The sequence below is a fragment of the Leucopleurus acutus genome (genome assembly GCF_964270905.1).
Source record: "Leucopleurus acutus genome assembly, chromosome: 9".
NCBI classification, from domain to species: domain Eukaryota; kingdom Metazoa; phylum Chordata; class Mammalia; order Artiodactyla; family Delphinidae; genus Leucopleurus; species Leucopleurus acutus.
Window position 1 is genome coordinate 89,142,015 of NC_139144.1, and position 24,551 is coordinate 89,166,565.

Here is a 24,551-nt window from a genome sequence, read left to right on the forward strand (position 1 = left end):
CTACTCTTCGTTGTGGTGTGCAGGCTTCTCATTGCTGTGGCTTCTCTTGTTGCGGAGCACGGGCTCTAGGCATGCAGGCTTCAGGAGTTGTGGCACGTGGGCTCTAGAGCGCAAGCTCAGTAGTTGTGGCACACGGGCTTAGCTGCTCTGCGGCATGTGGGATCTTCCCGGACCAGGGATCAAACCCGTGTCCCCTGCGTTGGCAGCTGGATTCTTAATCACTGCACCACCAGGGAAGTCCAAAATAGCAAACATTTTTAAAAAGAATTTTTAAGTGCCCAACAAAAGAACCCAGGATAACCAGTGCTACACTGCAACTTCATTTACCTGGTTAATTTTAATGATACTAAAAGCCCCAAGTGATCGCCCTTACCTTTCTTCAACACAGAACTTTTGAGCATGAACTATGTTGATCATTTCAAAATTACAACCCCAAGTGTATTCTCTGCCCTTGGGCAGAACCTCACTTATACTTGGGCAGCAGTGGTATTCTTATCTATTTCCTTTAATTTAGTCATTTTCCTCCAGAACCCAAATTCAAAACCTTTTTCTCTTTACCATGAAATTTCAACTGTCACAGTTTGAAGCACAAACAAAACACAGAACTGAAAAGCACACAGCACAAAATTAATCCATTCTTCTTCTTGACTGCTTCACTGGAGCATTTCAGACAAAAGGGAAACTGAGGATGAAAAGTGACATTTTGGTGAAACAGCAGCTTAAATTTGCAAAAACTGAATTTATGCATCCAATTACCCTAATTTTTTTGTGTTATTTTTTCTAAACACTATGAGGTATTACAAATTCAAAAATTGTAACTTAAGTAGAAAAAAAAAATCCAAGTTACAAATGACCTTCCCCACACACCCTATACTTGACTGGAGACGGAGATTTAGGAAAAGCAACCAAATCTAATTCATCTTTGCATCCCCAGCAACTGACATCATGTAGCACATAGTAGGTGTCTTATAAATTTGTGATGAAGGGGAACACAGAAGAGGATGATCTCTGTTTCCATTCATTCCCTTTTCTATTCCATCCTTCACACTTCACTAAAGAGAGCTATCAAAATGCCCGCATTTGCCACTGCATTTCAAACCTTTGCGTGTATGTAGTCCATGGTTCTTTGGGTTGCATACAAGCTCCTCATGACCTTAGCCCTGCTAACTTCTTCTGCCTCATCCCTCAACACTCCTTACCCTGTACTTCCCACTCAGTAACTCCTTGTCGTATCCCAGTGTCCCCAGGCTTCCATGCTTCTACCTGCAATACTGTAGGTTGGACCATCCCTACTCCTCAACCATACAGGCAATTCCTACTTGTATTTCAAGATTCCACTAGGGCACCACTTCCCTAGGAAATCTTTTCTTGTCTTCCCCATTTCCTCTCCTCCCATTTCTACGACCTGAGTAAATTCAATTCTTCATTTATTAAATCAGCAAGCATTTATTGACTCTTTACTCTTTACCAGGCACCGGTATACATCAGGCTCTCAAATGTGTGAATGAACGAATGCAGACAGCAATGGGTTAAATGAAAGTAAATCCCTGCTTTCACTTAAGTGAGGATTCTCACAAGGATATAAGTAGCATGGCTCTATCACAGACTTAGCACATTTTTAAAAAAAAAAAGATTCTTTTTTTTTTTTAATGTGGACCATTTTTAAAGTCTTTATTGAATTTGTTACAATATTGCTTCCGTTTTATGTTTTGTTTTTTTGGCCTGGCTTGAAGCCACACCCCCCCCCCCCACATTAGAAGGCGAAGTCTTAACCACTGGACCTTCACAGGGAAATCCCAGACTCAGCGCTTCTCAACATTATTTTTCGTGTATCTGTCTCCCACATTGCACTAATTCCTTATGGATTTTGTCTTTTTCGTTTATACATCCTTAGTATCCAGCACCGTGTTTTTCATACAGTAAGCACTCAATAAAACACCGGTCCAAAAAGTGAGGGAGGGCTTCCCTGGATTTCACATTTAGTTTTATAAGCTCCAGAATATTTAAGTAAATACTTCCTTAAGTAAGTAAATTGTGGCTTCAAGTCTATATTAAAAAAGAAACAAATACTACAGAGTTCTGTGGTTATAACAAGAAATGACTAATGTTAAACCAGCATTGTTTAGTAAGACAGAAAGAGTGAGTCAAAATTTTAATTGACATTTTAAAAAGAAATCAAATATAACTGCAAAGTCAAATAAACACAACCCCCTACTCTTTAATTTTAAAAAAAATCTAATGACACAGCAAATATTAGATTTAGATGTAGGAGCTCTCAAAGATAGACGAATGTCAAGTCACATTAACTTTACAGGTTTCCTGGCTCTGTCCTTTTAATTAGTCTTCATTCTTTACAGAGTTGCTTTCTTGCTCCTAAGCCACAATCCTTTCATGTGAATTTTAGTTAACATTTTCATGTGGATACAGTTATCAGTAAACTGCCTCTCCAAAACCTCTGGGTAGAAACAGCTGATGAAAATATTGGTACCAGTCAGTGAGAGGTACAGTGTGGGACTGGTATACTCTTCTTGAATCAAGAGCAGGACGTAACGGCTTCTCCAGCTAACGCAATTCTTCCAAAGTGCCAAGTTTTCATCTGATCCTATTTTAAAACTTCAGCAACAGGGCCATCATGACTTTGCCCTTCAAAGAGCTTCAACAAAGCTAGCTGCTACAACAACTGTGGGGGAAAAAAGCCTGGACTCACATCTAAGGAGACAGAAATCTAAATGTCAACTGTTCGTGGGCGGAGAATGGGAAGGGGGAGGAGAAGTTTTATCTCACAGCACTAACATTGTATCAGTTTTTTTCCCCCTAGTTCTACTGAAAGACAGCCTTCCAATTCCTTCAAATGTGTGAAATCCAACCTTTACTTTCTTGCTGGCTGCAATATTTGGGTACTAAATAAAGAGGAACAAATCAATGTTTGGCCATCACTCAAAAGAGTCCCACATATTAGGGTTAAGAATGGCAGCCATGGGGGTCCAGCGCTCAGAGCAGAACAGTTCTTAGGGTGACACTCACAAGAGTCATGGGTTCTGAGGATGCCCACTCCCACAGCTGGGGATCAAGGCACTAACAGACAAAACAGACTTGAAGTCATGTTCCACAGCACATGTTATACAGGATAGTGGGATGAAGAATCTGAATCCTGGACTATTTACGTGGCAGGCGGGGGCGGAGTAGCAGAAAGAACCTTATGCTCCCTAAACATTAACTATACGTGCAACAATGCTATTTCCTTAGTAATTTTTTCTAAGGTTTAATTATAGTAAAATACACATGATATAAAATTTACCATTGTAACCATGTAGAAGTGTTACGTTCCAGAGTGTAAAGTACATTCACACTGGTACACAACCAATCTCCACAACTCTTCTCATCTTGCAAAACTGAGACTCCATACCCATTAAAAAGATCCAGGTGGCTCTGCAGCACAATGGATAGTGCACTGGACTTCTAGTGATGACAAAGCTCTCCATTCCTCCCTCTGCTCAGCCCCTTGCAATCACCCTGCCGTCTTCCATCTCTGAATCTGAATACTCTAGATGCCTCATATAAGGACAGTAATACAGTATTTATCTTTTTGTGACTGGCTTATTTCACTTAGTATAATGTCCCCAGGGTTCATCTATGTTGCATTATGTGTTCGAATTTCCTTCCTTTTTAAGGCTGAATGACACTCCACTGTATGTATATAACACGTTTTTCTTTATGCATTCATCTGTGGATGGACATTTGGACTGCTTCCACCTTTTGGCTATTATGAATAATACTGCAATGGACAAGGGTGTACAAATATCTCTTTGAGGTCCTGCTTTTAATTCTTTTGGATAAAAACCCGGAAGAGTGGATTGCTGAATCATAGGGTGATTCTAGTTTTAACCTTTTTGAGGAACCACCATACTATTTTCCAAAGTGGCTGTACCGTTTTACATTCCCAGAACATCCTTGCCAATACTTTTTATTGTCTGTTTTTTTTTAAATAGTAGCCATCCTAATGGATATGAGGTGGTTCCTTAGTGACTTTTACATTTTCTAAATTTTCTATAATATCCCTGTATTATGTTAATAATTAGAGGAAAATTCAGTGCAATACATTCAACCATTAAATGTGATCATGCAAATACATACTTAGTGGTATAGAAAAACCTTTATCATATAGTCTAAATTTTTTTAATCTGAAGGTTACTGTAAGAGTTACATAAAACTATATATACTACTATCTATGTTTGGAGAAATACAAATACACATATTAATATAAATACTTTATACAGACTCAGTAATATGAAAAGGAATATAAAACAATAAACCAGAATGTTAACAGTAATTATCTCTGGATAATGGTAATCTAACTCATCTTATTATTTCTGTATTTATTTTCTGATCTTTACCCAATGAATATGCATGTCTTCTACAATAATGATAACAACAATAAAGGGGGTAATTTGGTAAATAAGTTGGGAGTCACCAGGTACCTACATTGCTGTAGGCAGCCACGTTGCTGTGGCCATGAACTATCACTTAAATGTCTGAGAATGCTCAAGCCAGGACGGGAACCTCTGAATCAGCTATAATACTATTACATAAATTCTACTTTTAGTCTCAACATGCTTTGAGGGCTCTGTTTAGCCAATATTATGACAGATGCTGAAATTCAGGAGTTCTGAGTACAGTAATTTGCCACCCATACCCTACAACCCCTGAATCAGTAAAGAAGAGACCTACAAAACAGAATATACAATGCCAGCTTCTTATGCTTAACCTGAAAACAAAAAAACAGACAAGGAAATAGAGAGGATTTATAAGGTACAAGGAAAAAATGTGAAGACATACTGCTCCAACCCAACTACATTACATAATATTCTATTTACTGTTAGTTAAGAAATTTTTTTATACTTTCACATTTCTTGTGAATACTCTCCTTTTTTATGCCATCTCAAGTGCCTGTGTGTGCATTTAATGAGCTTTTTGAAAAATCCCAATCTGCTTATCTCTCTGAACTAAAAGAACAAGGCAATATATTCAAATTTAGGCCGAGAAAAGTAGAGAAAAGAGTGCTTCAAAGAGAAGAGGCAAAAGCTGGGGCACAAAGAAAAATGCCAACCAAGGAGTCTTCCGCCCACTAGAAACCGAGAAGCTTGCTCCCCAACCATCCTCCACCATAAGCACTGTTAACACTCTCCACTCCATCCCTGGCCTTCAAATTGGGAGGCTGTAAAATACGTGGGAATGACCCTTCAACACACTGGCCTGATATGTTTTCAACTTCCTCAAAACAATCCTCAAACTTGGGAGCACAGCAGATGTCATGACTGAATTACTCAACACCTAACAACTTTAATCCTGAAATTATCCCCCATTCACAATGAATGACTTTCCTTCCACATCTCTTGGCCTCAGTTCCACTCAATGTGTGTGTCCTCGTGATGGCACCAACCGGTCCCTTGACTTTCCTTTCTTAGTCTATCACCTCTGCTCTGGCTTCACTGCCTACCCATTCAGCCTGGATCCTGGATTAGTCACTGAAGAAATGGATTCATTACGTATCAGCTTACTTGTATATCTTCTCTATTGGCGTCTGGTCATAAGTTAGCCTCTCAAAGAAAGGACCAAGGGAAAAGAACAGGAGAGAAACTGACTCTTTTCTTATATTGTTAATGATCCCCAGCTGCCTGAACTAGGGACATCCCCCTGAGTCTTGCATCGCAAGTTCTCCACTATATAGTTACATTTTATCTTTCCAATGAGTTCCCAACCATATTCCAATGAGCACTAAAGCTTCTGAGAAGTTAGAGAAGTGATATGAGGGTTTCTAGGAAGGCTAAAGTGAGGGATGAGTAGTCAGGACCCCAGGCTTCACCCAGAACGGCTGCACTTTTATTTAACAATGGGAAGTTGTTAAATCAATCATGTTGCATGCAGAAAACACTATTGTTCAGCCATTAAAAACTACATTTCGGTTATATACAGAAAATGTTCATGATGCTAAACACTATGTACAGCACTATTCAAAGTCCTCAATAGGTAACAGACCCAGGAATAAGAATTGTCTAGAGGGAAACACCCCGGTGTAAACCGTGGTTACGTGAGAATGATAGATTTATGGGTGCCTCTTAAATTTTCTTCTACTAATAATCATTTTTAAACATGTTTATGTAATCTTTTTTTAAAATTAAATTTTTAAAAAATATTTTCTTTGAAAAAATTATCTCCTTTCTTATAAAAAATGGCTCCCCTTTCTGAAGCCCAGAAAGCGACTGATCAAACCTTACTCACCTTTGGGACTTCCCTGGCGGTCCAGTGGTTAAGACTCCACGCTTCCAATGCAGGGGGTGCGGGTTCAATCCCTAGTTGGGGAACTAAGATCCCACATGTCACGTGGTATGGCCAAAAAAACCCCAAACACTTTACTCACCTTTGCTGGAGTCTTCCCAGGCTAACATCTGGTGGTTGCCAGGAAGGAGAGAAACAAGCTAGGCTGCTCAGCCCAGAGGTTTCAAATACAAAGAAACCAAAAGCAAGGGGGGTGGGAGCAAGCAAACAGTTCCCTTCAGGCAAGATGCCTGTGTCTCAGTGTTGATCTTTTCTTCAATAATTCTCATTACACCTGCCTTAAAGTCTTTGATGGTTAATCTTAGCAAATTGTCAGCCACTTGTAAAAGGCAAAAATAAAGAAAATCTAAGCAAAGAGAACATGAATATCATCCACACTGAAAGTTGGCAAGCTTTTCCCAAACATCAGAAGTTTCCTTGTAGACGAGACCTTCCCACTAAATCTTTAAAGCTCACCAGGTGCTTTGCCTTAGCACGTTCCTCCTCGTTTGATATCCTCTCACGAAGAATAGCTCTGGTCAACTGCTCATTGGCAAAAGCCTTCTCTGAGTCCAGTTCTTTGCTTTGCTTTAGTCTGAAAAGACAACAAAGGTCTAACTTAGAGGAAAAGAAAGAAAGATTTTGGTAGTTGACATCATTTTTTTAATGAAATACATTTAAGCCACAGATTTAGTAGACAAAATCATCTTGGCCTAAAATTTATCCAAAGCAGGTATATTTTCTAGTAAATCCTCAAGCAGCCTCTACCCAAGCATTTAAAATAACAGAATTCAAATACATCAACAGGCTAATCAATCTGACTGCTGAATTCGTTTTACAAAGATCTTCTTATGTCAGCTTGAAATCTGCCCACCTAAATATTTGATCCCTGGTGCCTCCATCTGCCCTCTGGAGATAGCAGGAATACATCTAATTAAAAAGCCATCCACAAGACAAACATTTGAAGGTAAGCATCATCTTCCCATCAACACTGACTCAACTGTTTACTGAATACACGCCAGGCAATGGGCAAGGCACTGATGTCACAGTACTGCCAAGGACCAGTCACTGCCCTCATGGACCTGACGTTACGGCAGAAACTAAAAACACGGTTAAGAGATCCTTCCTCCCAGCGAATGTTCCAACAATCTTTATCTGCAAAATGGCCAGACCCTTCAATAGCAGGGCTCCTCACTTGTGGGATGACTCCAATTTGTCCCTTAGCTCCAAACTAAATGCAACACGGCAGACACGGTCCAGCAAAGTAAGACAACAGAACCTCACCTCCCAAGATTCCCACACAACACTAATTCTACTAATGAAGCATCTGATTGCATTAGGTCTATCAGTAACCTCATCACACAATTAGTTCACGCTAAGTTACAATCCACTAAAACCCCTCCACACTGTGCATGACAAGGATAAATTACTTTGGCACCCATCTTCACCATAGTGTCCGGCACATAAAGGTATTCAGCAGTCACTGAATGACAGTACATTTTAGTCTAATCTCATGGACGAAGATTTTCTGATTGCCTTTTCTTCTTTGTGAGAATAACCCCTCTATACCATCATATCCCGAAGGTATAAGCAATGCTTTAAAAAGAAAAAGTAAGGACTTCTCTCCAGAGAACCTCATGTAGGCCGGGCTGCCAGGGAACAAACAAGGCCCCTGAGAGCTCCACCTAGTTCTCAGGATAATATCCCACAGCAGGATCTGGAGTCAACAATGGCTAAACCCCAGGTGGTTGTAGCTCCTGTATTACTGTCTAAGCTGTCTGTAAACGCCCGTGAATTTTACCCATCAAGTTATTCTTCTAATTATACAGAATCCTATGAGGATGGTTGTGAGGATTATCCCACTTTGTCAGAATATGTTCAGGATTTTTTTTTTTTTTTTTTTTTTTTTGCAGTACTTGGGCCTCTCACTGTTGTGGCCTCTCCCGTTGCGGAGCACAGGCTCCGGACGCGCAGGCTCAGCGGCCATGGCTCACGGGCCCAGCCGCTCCGCGGCACGTGGGATCTTCCCAGACCAGGACACGAACCCGTGTCCCCTGCATCGGCAGGCGGACTCTCAACCACTGCGCCACCAGGGAAGCCCTGTTCAGGATTTTTTAAATCATCTTTCAGAGCAGCCTGGCAGTTTTGAAACTGAAATTGAACAGTTTGCGGAGACCCTGAATGGCTGGGTTACAACAGATGATGCTTTGCAAGAACTTGTGGATCTCACCTATCAACAGGCCACACCTATCCCAAATTTCTCTTCCATGGGAGCTCGCCTCTGTAATTACCTGTCCCATCATCTGACAACTAGCCCTCAGAGTGGCAACTTCCGCCAGCTGCTACTTCAAAGATGTCGGACTGAATATGAAATTAAAGATCAAGCTGCAAAAGGGGATAAAGTGACTCGAAAACGATTCCACGCATTTGTACTCTTTCTGGGAGAACTTTATCTTAACCTGGAGATCAAAGGAACAAATGGACAGGTTACAAGGGCAAACATTCTTCAGGTCAGTCTTCGGGAGCTGCTGAATGCCCTCTTTTCTGATCCTATGGATGACAACTTAATTTGTGCAGTAAAATTACTGAAGTTGACAGGGTGAGTTTTAGAAGATGCCTGGAAGGAAAAAGGAAAGACTGATATGGAAGAAATTATTCAGAAAAGTGAAAATGTTGTCCTAGATGCAAACTGCAGCAGAGATGTAAAACAGATGCTCCTGAAGCTTGTAGAACTCCGGTCAAGTAACTGGGGTAGAGTCCATGCAACTTCAACATACAGGGAAGCAACACCTGAAAATGATCCTAATTATTTTATGAATGAGCCAACATTTTATACATCTGACGGTGTTCCTTTCACTGCAGCTGATCAGATTACCAAGAGAAATATAAGAGTTACTTGAAAGAGAAGACTTTTTTCCAGATTATGAAGAAAATGGAACAGATTTATCTGGGGGTGGTCATACTTGGATGATACTGATGATAAGATGGACCCAGAGATAGAAGAAGATTATGAAAAGTCCTGTTTGGTATCAGAGCATAAGCGAAAACAGTAAAATTAAATTTCAGCGTATCAATTTTATAAAGCAGTTTAAGTTACGCTGATTTTTTATTTTTATTTTTTTATAAATTTATTTATTTATTATTTATTTTTCACTGTGTTGGGTCTTCGTTGCCGCACGCGGGCTTTCTCTAGTTGCGGTGAGCAGGGGCTACTCTTCGTTCTGGTGCGTGGGCTTCTCATTGCCGTGGCTTCTCTTGTTGCAGCACACAGGCTCTAGGCGCAAGGGCTTCAGTAGTTGTGGCACATGGGCTCAGTAGTTGTGGCTCGTGGGCTCTAGAGCACAGGCACATGGGCTGAGTTGCTCCACAGCACGTGGGATCTTCCCAGACCAGGGATCGAACCCGCGTCCCCTGCATTGGCAAGTGGATTCTTAACCACTGCGCCACCAGGGAAGTCCCAGTTCTGCTTTATTTTTATGATCAAGGACCCCTAAAATGTAAATTGACTATAATGACTCTAGCAGCCCCATCCTTGCACATGCTCCTTTCTTTCTTTCCCACTTGCCTCTAAGCTCCACAAGGGCGAAGACCTGGTCTGGGTTTTTTTCACTGCTATATCCCTAAGTGCTTAAAACAGTGCCTGCCCCACACAGTAAGTGCTCAAAAAATACCTGAGTAAACGCATGAATGAATGAGTGGCATATTTCCAACCACAGACAAAAATGGAAAACAAGTTACAGAAAACAGAAGACTGCGGAATTTACAAAACCAGACACAAACTGAGCCCTACAAAGGCCGAGCCACCATGACGTTAAGTGTCACAAGTGCGATGATCCCAGACCACACTAACCTAAAACAGAAGGGCGTTTTACATTCCACAACATTTCAGAGCCTCTGAAATACCTAACTCTGTGTGTGTGTGTCACACACAAACACACACACACACACACACACACACACAGAGTTATCAATAAACATTAGTGCAAGGCTTTGGAAGGTCCCTGAAAAATCACCTTTGCAATTTTAGAAAAAATATTTAGAAAATTTTAGAAGAAAGTGTTGCTTTCTTTCAATACCTAATACATCTAACTATGCTTGACTCTTGGCTGAAGAGAGATTGCAAGGGGCACAAATTGATCAAAAAGGAATTTTCCTTTCTTAATTCTTACAGTTACTTTCATTTATCCTTACAAATAGACCTGTACAAATTCTCAGATAGTTAGTTCTAAAGGAATAGCTGAAAATAAAACGAAAAGAAGAAAGGTCTGTGTATGACTGTTTATGAAACAGAATTTTGTATCTTTCAGTCTGACAGCAGGGCCCGGAACAAGTTATCATTACCTATCAGCAACTCAGTGGTACAATCTAATAAACCTCAGTTTTCTCAGCCCTAAAATTTGAAGGCTGAGCTTTACAGTCTAAGGTCCCTTGCAGTTAAAAGTTCTACAAACATCATATATTAAATATATTACTCTCCATTTCAAAATTTCTTAAGAAATGTAGAGTCAGGGGATAAATGAAACGAAGGAGCATTATCTCCAAATTTTCTAATTTTCACTCAATGAGCACTTATATTTCTAGTCTCACCCTTAGAGTCTCCAACTACTTGATTAAAAACTGTACACTAGATAGAAGTAAATGGGATTCACAAATTCATTCAGTATATAATTACTGGTGACAGGCACTATTCTGATTACTGAGAATAAGATGGTGAGCAAAAGAGACACCTACCCTCATGAAGCTTCAACTCTGACAAATTCATTATTTTTAAAAAGTGAGGTTGCCATAAAACTATATGGGTAGGAGCTGATATCTAAACTGAAATCTAAGAAACATAAAATGAGCAACATCAGGAAGGAAAAACTGTCTTAGAGAAAACTCAGTCAGTTCCAGAGGCACTGAGCAATTATTTTCTGTAGTTAAAGTTCTGTCCTGCCTTCTCAGATACCAAAGGCTGGGTCACCTAGACACTGAGAGCTCTCTTCAAACACACACACACACCAATAAACATTAGTGCGAGGTTTTGGAAGGGTCCCTGAAGCTTAAAATCACCTTTGCAATTTTAGAAAAAAAAAATTTAGAAGAAAGTTCCGCTTTCTTTCAAATTATTTTGGAGGGCAGAGTTTCAGAAAAAATGGTATAACTAATAGAGCTTTGTCCAGTGCCTTCAGAAATAAAAGCAATAGACTAGAAATGTCTAAATTGCACTATTCCTCATTTCCCCACCTCTCCCCCCTCCATATAAAGCATTTATAGCAATATTTTCTTCGAATAAGCTTCCTCTTTCATGGATTCATTGAGATCATTTAACAACTTACAACTACTTTGCAATGAAAATGTGCTTGTATTCTCAGAAGCTCCCAATTCTTTTCAGAGCTTCCTCTCAGTGCCCTTGCTTCTATATTCCATCAGGCTTTTCTATTCAATGGCCATCTATGAAAGATAGTGGCTGTGTGATCAATCAATTTTTCTCTTATTTTGAGCCCAATGTGATGACTCTCTTTTCTGGGCCTCTCTGAGTGCTACCGGCCTCCTTGAGTATAGATCCAAAGCCAAGTTGTTTTGCAAACACTCCCCAAGGGAAAGAGGGGTGAAGCCCTCTTTGACAATGGAACCGCTACTTTTAAGGTCCGTGTGACGTGTAAAGAAAAAAAAAAGGTATGAGATAAAGTAAGTCTTTCATTATTGGGTTTCCAAAGATTTAAGAATTATCTCAAAATAAAACTAAACATACCAAGTATCTTGGAGAATACATTCTCTTTTTTATTTACTGGCATTTCCCACTTATTATTTCAGATCTGCTGGTCTAATATTATTCTACATTAAGCCCCTGATTTAAGTTTCATTTAAATTTCCTTCTTTTAAATACATATCTCCCCTCATTTAAATTCTCTAGAGTTTTAAGCAAAGAAGTAGGAGTTTAGTGTAAACTTTTCTTATTTGCATTAAGTAATTGGATAGCTTGCCTAAGCTTAATGAAACAAATACCAGTCAGCTCTGCCCTTATACCTCAAGCCCTAGCAACCTAGTTCTTGTTCTCAGTATATTCTCAATCAGGTAAGAGATTTAAGATACACCAGCAAAATGAATTTCTAAAAACCAGCCAAATCTCCTACAATGAATATTATATTACAACATGTCCTTTAAATGGAAATAATAATAATAAATTACTCAAATATATTCAGTTCTCATAGATATCTGGTAATATTAATAATACCAATATTAATTATTTTATTGAAAGAACCTAAAGGTTTTAAGAAAATGGGAAGGGTATTTTAAAGATAACTTTAGCTAGGCATTTTTTATATATTCAACTTTGTTGTCCTCGAGGAAGGAGGTATTACTATCTTCCTTTAACATGAGAAAAACTGAGATGTGGAAAAGCACACAGGAGACCTGAAATGACCTGATCTGATTTCCAAGGCCATGGTTCTTAAACCTCCTGAAGAATGACACCACCACCACTCCAACGGGAATCAGTTTCCATTACATTACTCACCTTTGTGGTCATATAAGGACAGTTTTTAAAAATCATATTACTCATAATTATTTTAAAAGAAGCTCACTTTTTATTTGTTTTCATTATGTCAAGTCAGAGTTTGCCAGAGTCAAACCAGCCCTTTCCCAAAGTGGTTTGGCTTTCAGTGGCCCTAAATGTTTCTCTGAACCTGGCCATTCACAAACACTCAGATTTATCTTCATGTAGGCTGACACAAAGGTAATGCTATACAATTCTAGCTTAGAAAATTACTTAATAATTTAATATATAAGGCCATTATATTACTGAGGGAAAGTTGATAAGAACCTCAGATAATGGGTGAGAATAAATGGGAAACTGAGATGGTTCTAGATAAAGTGATTTGAGGAAATGATTTATCTAAAATTGAACTATGACCATTACACACAGACAATATCTGCATACTATTGCAATGTACTTGACTCAGACTGTTTCAAACACTGGAAGAGAAAAATGAGCGACTACAACCTCAAAGGTCATTTTTAATGCTAATGATGAATTTTATTTTAATGCATCATACTTTGTCAGGACATGCTGAACCAGCATTCAAAATACTGTTTACTACTCATTTTTTAAACGGAAAAGCTGAGCCAGTAATCCAACAAACTAATTATTATACTATTAAAAATAATGACAAAACAAGTATACAGCTTTCTATTAATAAGACTTTACCAAAATAAAAGTACAAGGCAAGCTTAATAAAATTTCTCAGCTCAAATTATTTCAAATCCTGGAAGGAAATGTACATGCATTGAGATCCCCAAATAAACACATAAAGATGAATGTACATTAATATAACCATATTACATTCACATATAATATGTATCTATATATAACATCTATATATGTATATAGAGATGTAATATCTATATGTATAACAGATAAAGAGTTAGCATTTATTAATGCTTACTTTGTACCAGGTACAGTTCTAAGCACTCGACAGGTGTAATTCATTTAATCCTCACAAAAACCCTATCAAATTACTGTATTTCAGATGAGGAAGCTGAGGCACACAGAAGTTAGGTAAAGCTAAGGCTTACAGAACTTGTAAGTAATTTGCCCGAGGTCACAAAGCCAGTGAGAGGTGTAGCCAGGCAGGCTGACTTCGGAGCCTGCATTCTTACAGAAGATAAACCCATGAACAAACACACACAAACACGTAATATATATATATACTACTAGAATGTAAGCCGGAGGGTAAGAACTTTGTCTTAGGCACCACTGTAACCGAGACACTAAATAGTGCCTGGCTCTTGGCAGGCATTCAATAAATATTTTTGAAAGAAATGAATAGAGTTTAATATGATGGAACACAGGTACCCTTGATATAATGGTAATTTAGAAAGAAATGGCACTGTCTTGGAATGCTGAATGACTGAAATCTAGCAAACCTACAGTATATCAGTATTATTTAACCAGCATTAAGACCTGGTTCTGAATACAACCAAGAGGACATTTATTTTGCTCATCTATGTTTCTACATAAATATCATTTAAAATGTCATTCAGAATTTAACAATCAATGTTTCCTTCCTTTCCACAAGAATACTTTTAAAAAGTGATTAAAGCACACTAAAATTTACTCACGATCTGGGGGCATTTTCCTGCATGGCTTCAAAATGATGCCTAAGGGAAAAAACTCAGCCCATAACCGGAAGCCTACAACTATTATGAGGGATTACCCATAGCTGTAATCTTAAATGGTTCTCATCTCCCCCTTCCAGACGATCACCTCTCCTTTACACATTGCATATTACTTTGTACCTCGAGTCCCTATTTCAAGTCTCACTTGAGAACAAGTTCTACCTGTCCTGGATTTTCTCGGACCATTTTCTTATCAAATACATTCTCTTACTGCACTGAAAAACTAGATCTATATTTGAAAAGAATTCTGGTTTTAGTTCACAAGTTAACGTCACCATATCCTTGGCCCACACACCTCCCTCCCTCAGGAATACACAATTAAACTCCCCAGGAGGAAGTTACACGACACCCCAAAGCACCCTTGTCTTGCATCTAACTAGAAGGACCTATGGCCTCTTTTTTATCTGTCTTAAACTGAATATTTAGAGGCATCCTAAACTACAATAATCATCTTTTTATCTTAAAGTATACATCAATTGTCAAAACATTCAAAATACAACTGAACAATGATGGGAGCAGGGAGGCAGAGACACACACCACTGAACTGTGCCATATCAGCAGGGCTTGAAAATAAACTGTTTTATAGAAGTAGTGGAAGGAAATGCCCATGCATGACCTGTTACTACTGAAGACGTGTTTTGAAAATATCTACATCCCTCTCCCTTGCGAACATACACTGGATGGGTGCTGCAGTTGTTTATTTACTGAGATGCTGGAGGAAGACCACAGAGTTCTCGGAGGAAAACGAACCAGAGGTCAAATGCAGGTATCTCTGGGGCAAATCCCTTTCATCAGCCCAGCGGGGCAAGACAGCAACTTAAGCACTGGCCTCACCCCGTTGGGCCTGAGCCAGGGACAGATGACAACATGAGATGGCTGCCTCCTGAAGACAGGAAACCAGGACAACATTCCCTGGTTCAGGGCCCTGGTCTCTGAAGAAATGACAGCATCCTAGTATACTAACGTATACAAAAGATACATCAAGCCTTTTACAGTGTTTTGCACTTATGTTTCTTTTTGTTAAAAGACACATTTTTGCCAGGACACATATTTTGAAACTGTCCTTGTTCAGTTGGTAAGTCTTGGCAAACTTTTGACCAGAGAGAGAGAAGATATTACCATTCTCCTTTCTAAGATTTGTAGGGCAAAGAATCAATACTTTTCTTCTTTTCTATTTCAAAGGACTTTCAAGCTTGAACCAAACTGCAACCTCTCACCCTCCACCTGCATTATGCCTCTCAAACATACACAGATACACATACCATCTAACTCACTCCAATGTTTTTTATGGTAGATGTTTGAATGTTAAAGCTTAGCAGACTACTCCATCAATCCTAGAGTAAACATTTTTAAAGAAAGAATAATTATACAAAGTCCTTTATTGTTTTTTAAATCAAGTAGTCTTTGAATTTTTAATCATTTTTGATTCCCATATTGAGCTGCTAATTTGACTGATGCATAAAGGTTAATGACTGCTGTCTTTATAAACTTTGGTTGTTATCATTACATAATTGTGCTTTTTTAATTGTTTAGCGCTTACAACCTTCATTTGTACCTTTTCTCATATTTTTGTTTGGTACAGCTTTGCCAATCCATTAATTTTTTAACTTTTATTAAGATTAAAACAAATTAAGTGTATGTCACATAAATAATACATAGCTCTTGCTGTGTGTGTGTGTGTGTGTGTGTGTGTGTGTGTGTGTGTGAATATAATCTGGCAGCCTTGATCTTTAAATGGATAATTGTGGCCAGGCACAATTATTAACAGTAAGAAACTGATAAACCTAATTTTCTTTCCTTTTATATTACATTTACTATTAATCTTACTTTGCTGTTATTTCTTTTTACCCTTTCCTTATTTTCCCAGTTATATCAAGTTACTACACATTCTCTTCCCCTCTCAGAAAGATCTTTGGTATTTTTCTGTGAGATTTGTGGTCATCCTCTTCCTGAACATGCACAAACGCTTTTTTCCCTACTACTGTTTAAAAACAAAATTCCTACTACTTTCTCAACCACCACCCTCTGCAAACTCAGTGAGATGAAATCACTTGAATACTTTGACTGCCCACCCCCAACTCTTAGCTAAGAGTTCAGAGCTTTTAAATTCATACAATTCCTAGTTTTCAATTAAGAATTACTCTTCATTTTCAAGAATCCTTATTAGCAGCTTTGTTAGATGTTCCCCATCTATCATCCATGTATACAGTACAAAGGTTGATTCTCATGGGTGCTGCTTCTCCTCTCTACCTTTCCCTATTTAAGATCTCTGTTATAATTAATTTGTAATTTGGTTCGAATTCTTTAAGAATCTCCCTAAGATGGACCACCGTATCAGATACTTAGCCGTGACTCGGCTTCACACCCCTCTTTATCGTCTGCTTTGTGAAGTGGCAGCGGGAGTCTCTAAATCCCATTTCTGGTTTGCAGCTGGGTTCCTGTTAGGCTCTGCCAATAGAGGGCGACAGAGGGAGACTGCAGGCTGGAGGAGGGAAAAGGAACTCTCCAGTTTGCAGTCCACGCCTTGCAGCATTGCTCTGGCCTCACTGCTTCAGGCTAGCAGCAGCACTTGTTCCTACAGCAGCAGTCCAATCCAGTTTGCAGTCTGCTCAAACCTGCAACCTAACTGCACCTCACTCTGGACACACCAGCCCTGCCTCCCGGTAGGCTCCTCAAATATCTTGAGTCCCAGACCCACTGGCCTCCCCTCCTCTAGACTACAGTTCCACAGCGCCCTCCTTCAAGCATCAATGTTTTCAATCCTGCTGCTTCCTGCCACTGCTACCTCTGGGATAGCTTAGAGCTGCAGTGGCCAATACAGTCGACATCAGCCACACGTGGCAGTCAAGCCCAAATTTGATTTGTCCAAACTGAGATGTGCTGTTAGTATAAAATACATACTGGATTTTTAATACTGAGTATGAAAATAAGAATGTAGTAGGACTAATATGTTTTATAGTGATTATATGTTAAAATATAATATTTTGAATATACTGGGGAAAATAAAATCTTAGAATTTGTTTTGATGTGGCTACTAGAAAAATTTTAATTACATAGATGGCTCACATTACATCTCTACTGAACAGCCCTGCCTTTGAGTTGTGTTGTTCTGCATTAACAATTCTTGCATTAAATTCTCTCTGTAAAAATAACTGATGAGTTTTGTCTCCTTAGTGGATTCTGGCTGCTGTTCACATTAATAAGTTCTCCAAATCCTAGCATATCTGTGAGTCTCTCTTTCACCCTGACAGGCATATGAGAGCTCAACAAAGAATTGGGGGGTTTCAGTCCTTTCTCAGGAATCCCTAGATGTCACTCTGCCTTCTAGCTTCCAGTTTGGCAAAGAAAAGCCTAAACCAGACTGACCCCCTTTTCCTTTACAAATCAGTGGTTCTTTCTGTCAGGAAGCTTGTAAGGTTTTCTCTTCATCCTTAGAGTTCAGAAATTCTAGCAGTCTATGACTAGGTGTGCATCTTTTCTCATCAATCCCCCTGGAATAAAGAGAGGCCTCTCAATTTGCAGACTCCAGTCTTTCTTCAGCTCAGTGAAATGTTTTTATATCATTTAATTATCACTGCTCCTCTCTCTCTTCCCTTTATTTCCACCTAGAATTTAGTCTATTTCATCAAATATACAGGGTTATTTCACCCTCATCCTTCAATATGAAATCAAGATGCCTCTTAAAATCAATGTGTCTTACCACCAACAACCAAGTGGCAACAGTTGCCAGTGCTACAAACATCAAAAGCACCATTCAAATATTTCAACAGTTCTTGCTAGAAGCACCTTTTTTGAGTGTCCTTCTCCCTGGCTGCTACTGCTTTTCATCTCCTACTCACCAGGGCTCAGGCCCAGCTGTCCGGTTATGTTAAGCAGAGATGCCCGCTGAATGGTGGGAGATGAAGCAGTCTCCACCCTGTGGCCCAGTGGTATACCACAGGCTGAGACCTTGTCAGCCCCCTGTCAAGGGAACCAAGAGAAAGTCTCTCTGTTCCCATCTCCCACCCTCTACCCACCCAGACAACAGAGACAGAGAAATCAAAAGCTTCTCTCAGGAACATTCAAATACACTGGGGCCAACTTGTGCTGTGCCGAAACTAACCTACTGGCTCTCACCCATCCATCAGATGCTCTACTAAGAAAAAGCACCTGGGAATTAGACTGAAATTGCAATGAGAGGACAATGGAGATGCTTTCAAGCCTCCAACTCCATAGAATCCTTTCCACCTTTAAAATTTCTACTAAAGTGCTTGCTTCGGCAGCACGTATACTAAAATTGGAACGATACAGAGAAGATTAGCATGGCCCCTCCGCAAGGATGACATGCAAATTCGTGAAGCGTTCCGTATTTTTTCAGCTCAGGGCTTTGTGACCAGCCAGAGGGGTGGGGTAGGGAGAGTGGGAGGGAGGGAGACGCAAGAGGGAAGAGATATGGGAACATATGTATATGTATAACTGATTCACTTTGTTATACAGCAGAAACTAACACACCGTTGTAAAACAATTATACTCCAATAAAGATGTTCAAAAAATTTTCTATTATACCTTTTTTCCCCACATTAAAGAGTTACAGAAAGTTCTCTACATATGAACCTAAGTTGCAAACTTTCAAAGATGCAAACGTGCATTCCATCAACGTCAGGCATGAGTTGAAATTGCAGCTTGCCCTCCGTCTCCTATTGCTGACAATCCTTCAGCTCTGCCATATCCCCCCTCCTCTTCCTCCTCCAGTAACTCTCCTTGCCTGTTCACTCGATGCCAGCCCGTGTGCCAGCTGTTGTACTATACTACTGTACTTTTCAAGGTACTGTACCATAAGATTAAAAATATTTTATTTTTTGTTTTTTATGTATTACTTGTGTGAAAAGTATTATAAACCTATGACAGTACAGTACTATATAGCCGATTGTGTTAGTTGGGTACCTAGGCTAACTTTGTCGGACTTATGAACAAACTGGACTTATGAACGCGCTCTTGGAATGGAACTCGTTCGTATGTAGGGGACTTATTGTACTTACAGCATTTTAGGGCAGAGTTAAGAGATTAAACGTGCTGGATGGGGCAATCTCGGGCACTGTACATTAATTCTTATGGAAACCATTTTCCTATTTTCGTCTCTACACTCTAAGCTGCATTTTCCTAAAAAGAAGCATAGCCCCCCCACCCCATACTGCAAGGACTATGAAGTCTTTCTAGATATATACAGGGTGAAAACTACTAATACCAGAACACAGTCAAATAAGAGCAATTATTACATGGGGACAGAACAACATGGTCCGGTTCTGCAGCTCACAGATCATCATCAGGCATAACTGAGGGACAGGCCTTGGGGAATCAACGGATAGAAGACACCCTATATCGCAGAGCTCTGCTTTTAGTATCACACGGTAGTAAGTTCAAGATTAAACTCCACAGCAAGCACCTGTTCTATAATGCTGGTGAAATGCTCAGCCAATTGCTGTAAAGTCCAGTCTAGCTGAGAGAAGAGGGCACCCTCTTCGGAAAACTGAAGAGAAAATGAAGTTGTACGTGAAACAGAGGGACAACCCGCCTCCAGCAATTCTGTGCCCAAAACACTATTTGAAACCCACTCCAACAAAAGGATAGTCAAATTTTGTATCACTGAGCACAGTCACAACTGTTATTATTAGCTAGTTAGACACAAGCTTGAGAAAAGAATCTCCGTCAGTCGCACTTCTGAATAAAGACGGCCCTATATTTTTTACTTCAACTACCCTGTAACCTCAAAAGAAATATCAAGAGTGGAAGGGGCCTTCTCCGTGAGGCCAGGCTCATCTTTCTGTTTTAAGTCACCTTGGTCCGCACAGGAAGCACAACAGACAGCCTCAGCACCCACCACGCCCACCCCACGCTGCACTCTCCCTAGGTAACAACGATCCATGCTCATGCCTCTCTGACACTATTCACCAGCTAAAAATCCATTCCTTGGCAGACGTTTTATTTCTAGCCTTCCCTATGAAATCATGCTAAAGAAAAAACAAACTCTAATAAAAACACATTGATCTGAAAGCCACACTAAGCAAGTATACTGGATTTCACTTCTTTTTTGTGTGTGTGGTACGCGGGCCTCTCACTACTGTGGCCTCTCCCGTTGCGGAGCACAGGCTCCAGACGCGCAGGCTCAGCGGCCATGGCTCACCGGCCCAGCCGCTCCGCGGCATGTGGGATCTTCCCGGGCCGGGGCACGAACCCATGTCCCCTGCATCGGCAGGCGGACTCTCAACCACTGCGCCACCAGGGAAGCCCGATTTCACTTCATTTTAATTTTCACCTTAAACATAAAATGAGATGGCAGAAACACATATCAAAAGAGCAAATGATGTGAAATTCGGTATGATTTTACCTACTGTCACTTTATGGTAACTCCTATTCATTCCCTTGATATTTCCCATCTCTTACAAGTTAAATCACAGACATACTTTAAGAAGTAAAAATTATCATTCAGAACTCACATCAATGGCAAAAATAAACAAACAAATGGAGTTGCAAAATGAAAAAGCATTAAAAAGTACTTATCAGGAATTTACTATGCACACCATAGTGTGAGGACAAGGAATCAGGCCAGAAGACAGAGCAGAACAGCGAGGCCTTGCTCTTGAGAAGTCTGCTGGAACACAGTTCCAACTATTCCAACAAGAGCATTCAGGCCCATGTGGTCCTCTCACTCTCTATTCCAGTTAATTTGTTATTATTAGTATTGAAGACTTTAACATATAACTTATGTCATCCAAATGAAAAAATGCATAATGTCAACTAATTATAACCATTTATGGAGTACCTCCTTATGCCAGGTATTTTATTTCATTTAATCCTCACAAAAATCCCAGAGTAGTTGTTATTCACCTTTCAGAGCTGAAAAAACCAAAGCTGAGAAGTTAAACTGCTCAAAATCAAGTAGGAAAATATGTGGTGGCATCTGTATTCTACACTTGCGACTCCAGAAACCATGCGCAAGTCACTACACTACATGGTCTTGATTGTGTGAACTAAAACACTCAGCCAAAGCCCCCCAAAGTAAAATGTTCCACGTTCTGGTTCAAATATTAATACACGCGTCTAGGTTTTCCTCCCTCCCTTAACAAAGCCCTTCCTTCTTCAATCCATTTATGCAGGACACAACTCAACTGGCCCTAATGCAGTTGCAAACACAAACACAGGTACTGATATCACATGGCAATGAGTGGCTGGCTGACAGGCGATCCAGAATGTGCTTCCACGCTTTTCTTTTTCCACTCACAGACTCCTGAGGTCGAGAAATACTGCTACAGTGCTATTCCAAAGGTACAAATCTGCGCGTAAAATTACATTAAGTGAAGAAGGATAAACTAAAGATTATAGTCACACTGAGTATGACTACAAAACACCGTGTATAACATTGTACAAAAATTCAAAGAGGCTTGTGTTAGGTCTTTCTCCCTTTAGAGTTACTACAGCTGAGAAGGTAATAAATTATTGTTTAAGTGGCTTTGCAAAGGTACAAACGCCTATGATGAGCCCCAAAGTTAGCAGTTACAGAGGTGGCGACCCTCCCAAACCCCTTCACTAATCCGCAACGTAATTCTCAGTGAGGAGGAAAAGGAACTGAGAAGTTGGAGTGAGGAGGACGTGCGCTCACCAGGCTTTTGAAATAGACCGTTTACGATGGGGCAGTCTTTCCAGAAAAGCACAATGGCGTGGAAGCAGATCAAGAGAAAGGAACTGCAACATTAACTACAGCTAAGCACATCCTGGGCAAACTGCCTCCGCCTTACACCCATGTTTAACAACACAAGAACTTCGAAATGGCTAGGTAAACCACACCTACCTACACAAAGAAAACTATTTCCACAATGTTAACAACAATTTCTAAATTTCAATTATATTACAGGCCTGAGGAACTGAGGCTTTTAAATTATGCAATATTAGTCAGTGACATAGTGCTCCAATCCCACGCAGCACGAACCATGTTAGCTAAACCAACAAAATGAATAATTTAACTCCCAACCAGCAGGAATTCACTATGCCACCTTCATTATTTACCTCACAACACCCATTCCTCTCATTTTTGAAATAACAGCTGTGGGTGTTCAAGATGACCCCACCGGCTACTTACATAGATTCTGATCCACATATCATAGGAAAATTAATCCATTCTCTGTTCAAGGTAATCAAGGATGAAACATCAACCTTCGCTCTTACTGGTCTTCCTCATTAAATTCTAACCCATCAAATGTCAATAATCACTAATGCATAATATAATCAATAAAACCATACTTCAGATAAAGCTCATATGCTTTGTTATCTCCACTGCACAAAAAAAACCAATGTATCTCCTCAGCAATTGTGTATTTTCACGCCTTTTGCTATCTGAATTTTCCTTCTTGCACCAGAAAAGGGATTTATTTTCTTTTTTTAAAAAAGGAACAATTTTGGACACAAAAACGCTTCTATCATTTTCCTCCCTGGGAAGAATTTTATGGCTTCTCACTGTAACTAACAGGGTTGTGAAAAGCAGCAAGAAACCAGATGTGTTCATGGCAATCCAGAACAAATTTTGTCACAGAGACCAAGACTTGAACTCAATCACTCTTTTACACTCAGCCGAATATCAAAGGTTTCCCAGTTAATCCACAGTTCACAGGAGGCCTATCTAGCTTCGATTTTGCAGCGATGATAGCCATCATGGAGATGTGAAAAACAGTCCCTGAATCAGATACTGCAGTTTTATAAGCAGCTAGAATTGTACTAACTCATATTCAACTCCTAGTTAAAATAATTTTGAGATAAATAAATACTGTCAAGGAAGAAAAATTTCAGGGATAACTATAAATTTCATTAAGATATATAGCAGATGTTACATGGAAGATGAATATTCATTATTCCATCTGGCTTCTACTGCAATCCATTTTATCTTTACAGTGATTTCCAAATATCCCAACTTAAAATGCTTACACTGTACAAAAATTCAACGACAACACGTTTGTGGTGCAAACAGTTTGTCATTTTTTGCTTAGTTCGACATGACTATGTTTGTTAATGTATTTTGACAGACTTGCATAATATCCTAAAATGTTTTGAACAATGAAGTTTAGGCCGCAATGCAATATTAATGAGTGAATAATGTTCTTGAATATAAGGTTTAATATTTAATGATTCAGAGTGCTGCCTGGATTTGATGTAGGAGAAAAATGTGGTTTGGAATCACTGCATTTATCAGGGGACCTGTGCAAAAGACTATGGACTCCAGGCAAACCTTTAACCTAAACTTTGAGCTGGGGTCTCAAGGTGTGAAATTTATGCTTCGCCAGCTGAATCTCTAGCGCCTATCAGTATTCACAATATCACACCATTTATCAAGTGTCATTCACCAGAATTTTAAAATTACTAGGAACTCACAGGTCTGTGTCAAGAAGTGAAAAAAAAAGGAGAATTAGTGTAAAAATAACATTGTGTGGTCTACATTCAAATACATTTAGGAATCAAATCTGCCAGCTGCATCAACATGTCAATTTGATTATTCAGTAGCAAGTTCAGATCAAATAATGACTTATCTCCATATCTTCTATAAAGAGAAGTTCCTGATCTAAAAAATTTCACAGAGAAATTGGTTCAATGTGTCCATCTAATCCAATGAATGGATAATCTGCACCCATTATAGGACTTGCCTCATTTGCAAACAATACTATGTCTCAAAAATAAGCATAAAAAGAGCAACAAGAGCAGGATTTACTGAAATCACTTAAATAATACTCAAAACCACAGAGCTATGAAGAAAGGACTGTAAAGCCCTCCTAACTGGAATGTTAACATTACTGTGGTTTTAGAACACCAGTCAAAGGATGAAAATAATGCCCAATTTCCAACATTCATCTGCATTTACAGTTCACAACAGCCATGTCAATAATCACTAAAAATCTAGGTTAAGACTTGACTGCCACATACTGAATTTCTCAATATAACCTCTCTAAGCTGCTGGTTTTCTCATAGGAAGATGGGCATAGTAACACCCTATATCACACGATTGTTATAGAATCAAATTAAATAATATTGGTAAGCACTAGGTCAAACAAAAAGCA

At 39.4% G+C, this 24,551-nt stretch overlaps 1 protein-coding gene and 1 pseudogene across 2 annotated transcripts in view; one reads left to right on the forward strand and one right to left on the reverse strand.

Annotated features, from left to right (window-relative positions):
• The window catches only part of CHCHD3 (coiled-coil-helix-coiled-coil-helix domain containing 3), a 288,171-nt gene that overhangs the window by 180,153 nt on the left and 83,467 nt on the right, over positions 1-24,551 (reverse strand). The window contains exon 4 of the mRNA XM_082846400.1: positions 6,793-6,910. Coding sequence (XP_082702526.1) covers positions 6,793-6,910 — 118 coding nt within the window. The remainder of the gene's footprint in view (positions 1-6,792; positions 6,911-24,551) is intronic.
• On the forward strand, positions 8,045-9,581 carry LOC309966277 (polyadenylate-binding protein-interacting protein 1-like; annotated as a pseudogene). The gene is made up of 2 exons: positions 8,045-8,159; positions 8,446-9,581. The product of its transcript is annotated as a polyadenylate-binding protein-interacting protein 1-like (transcript).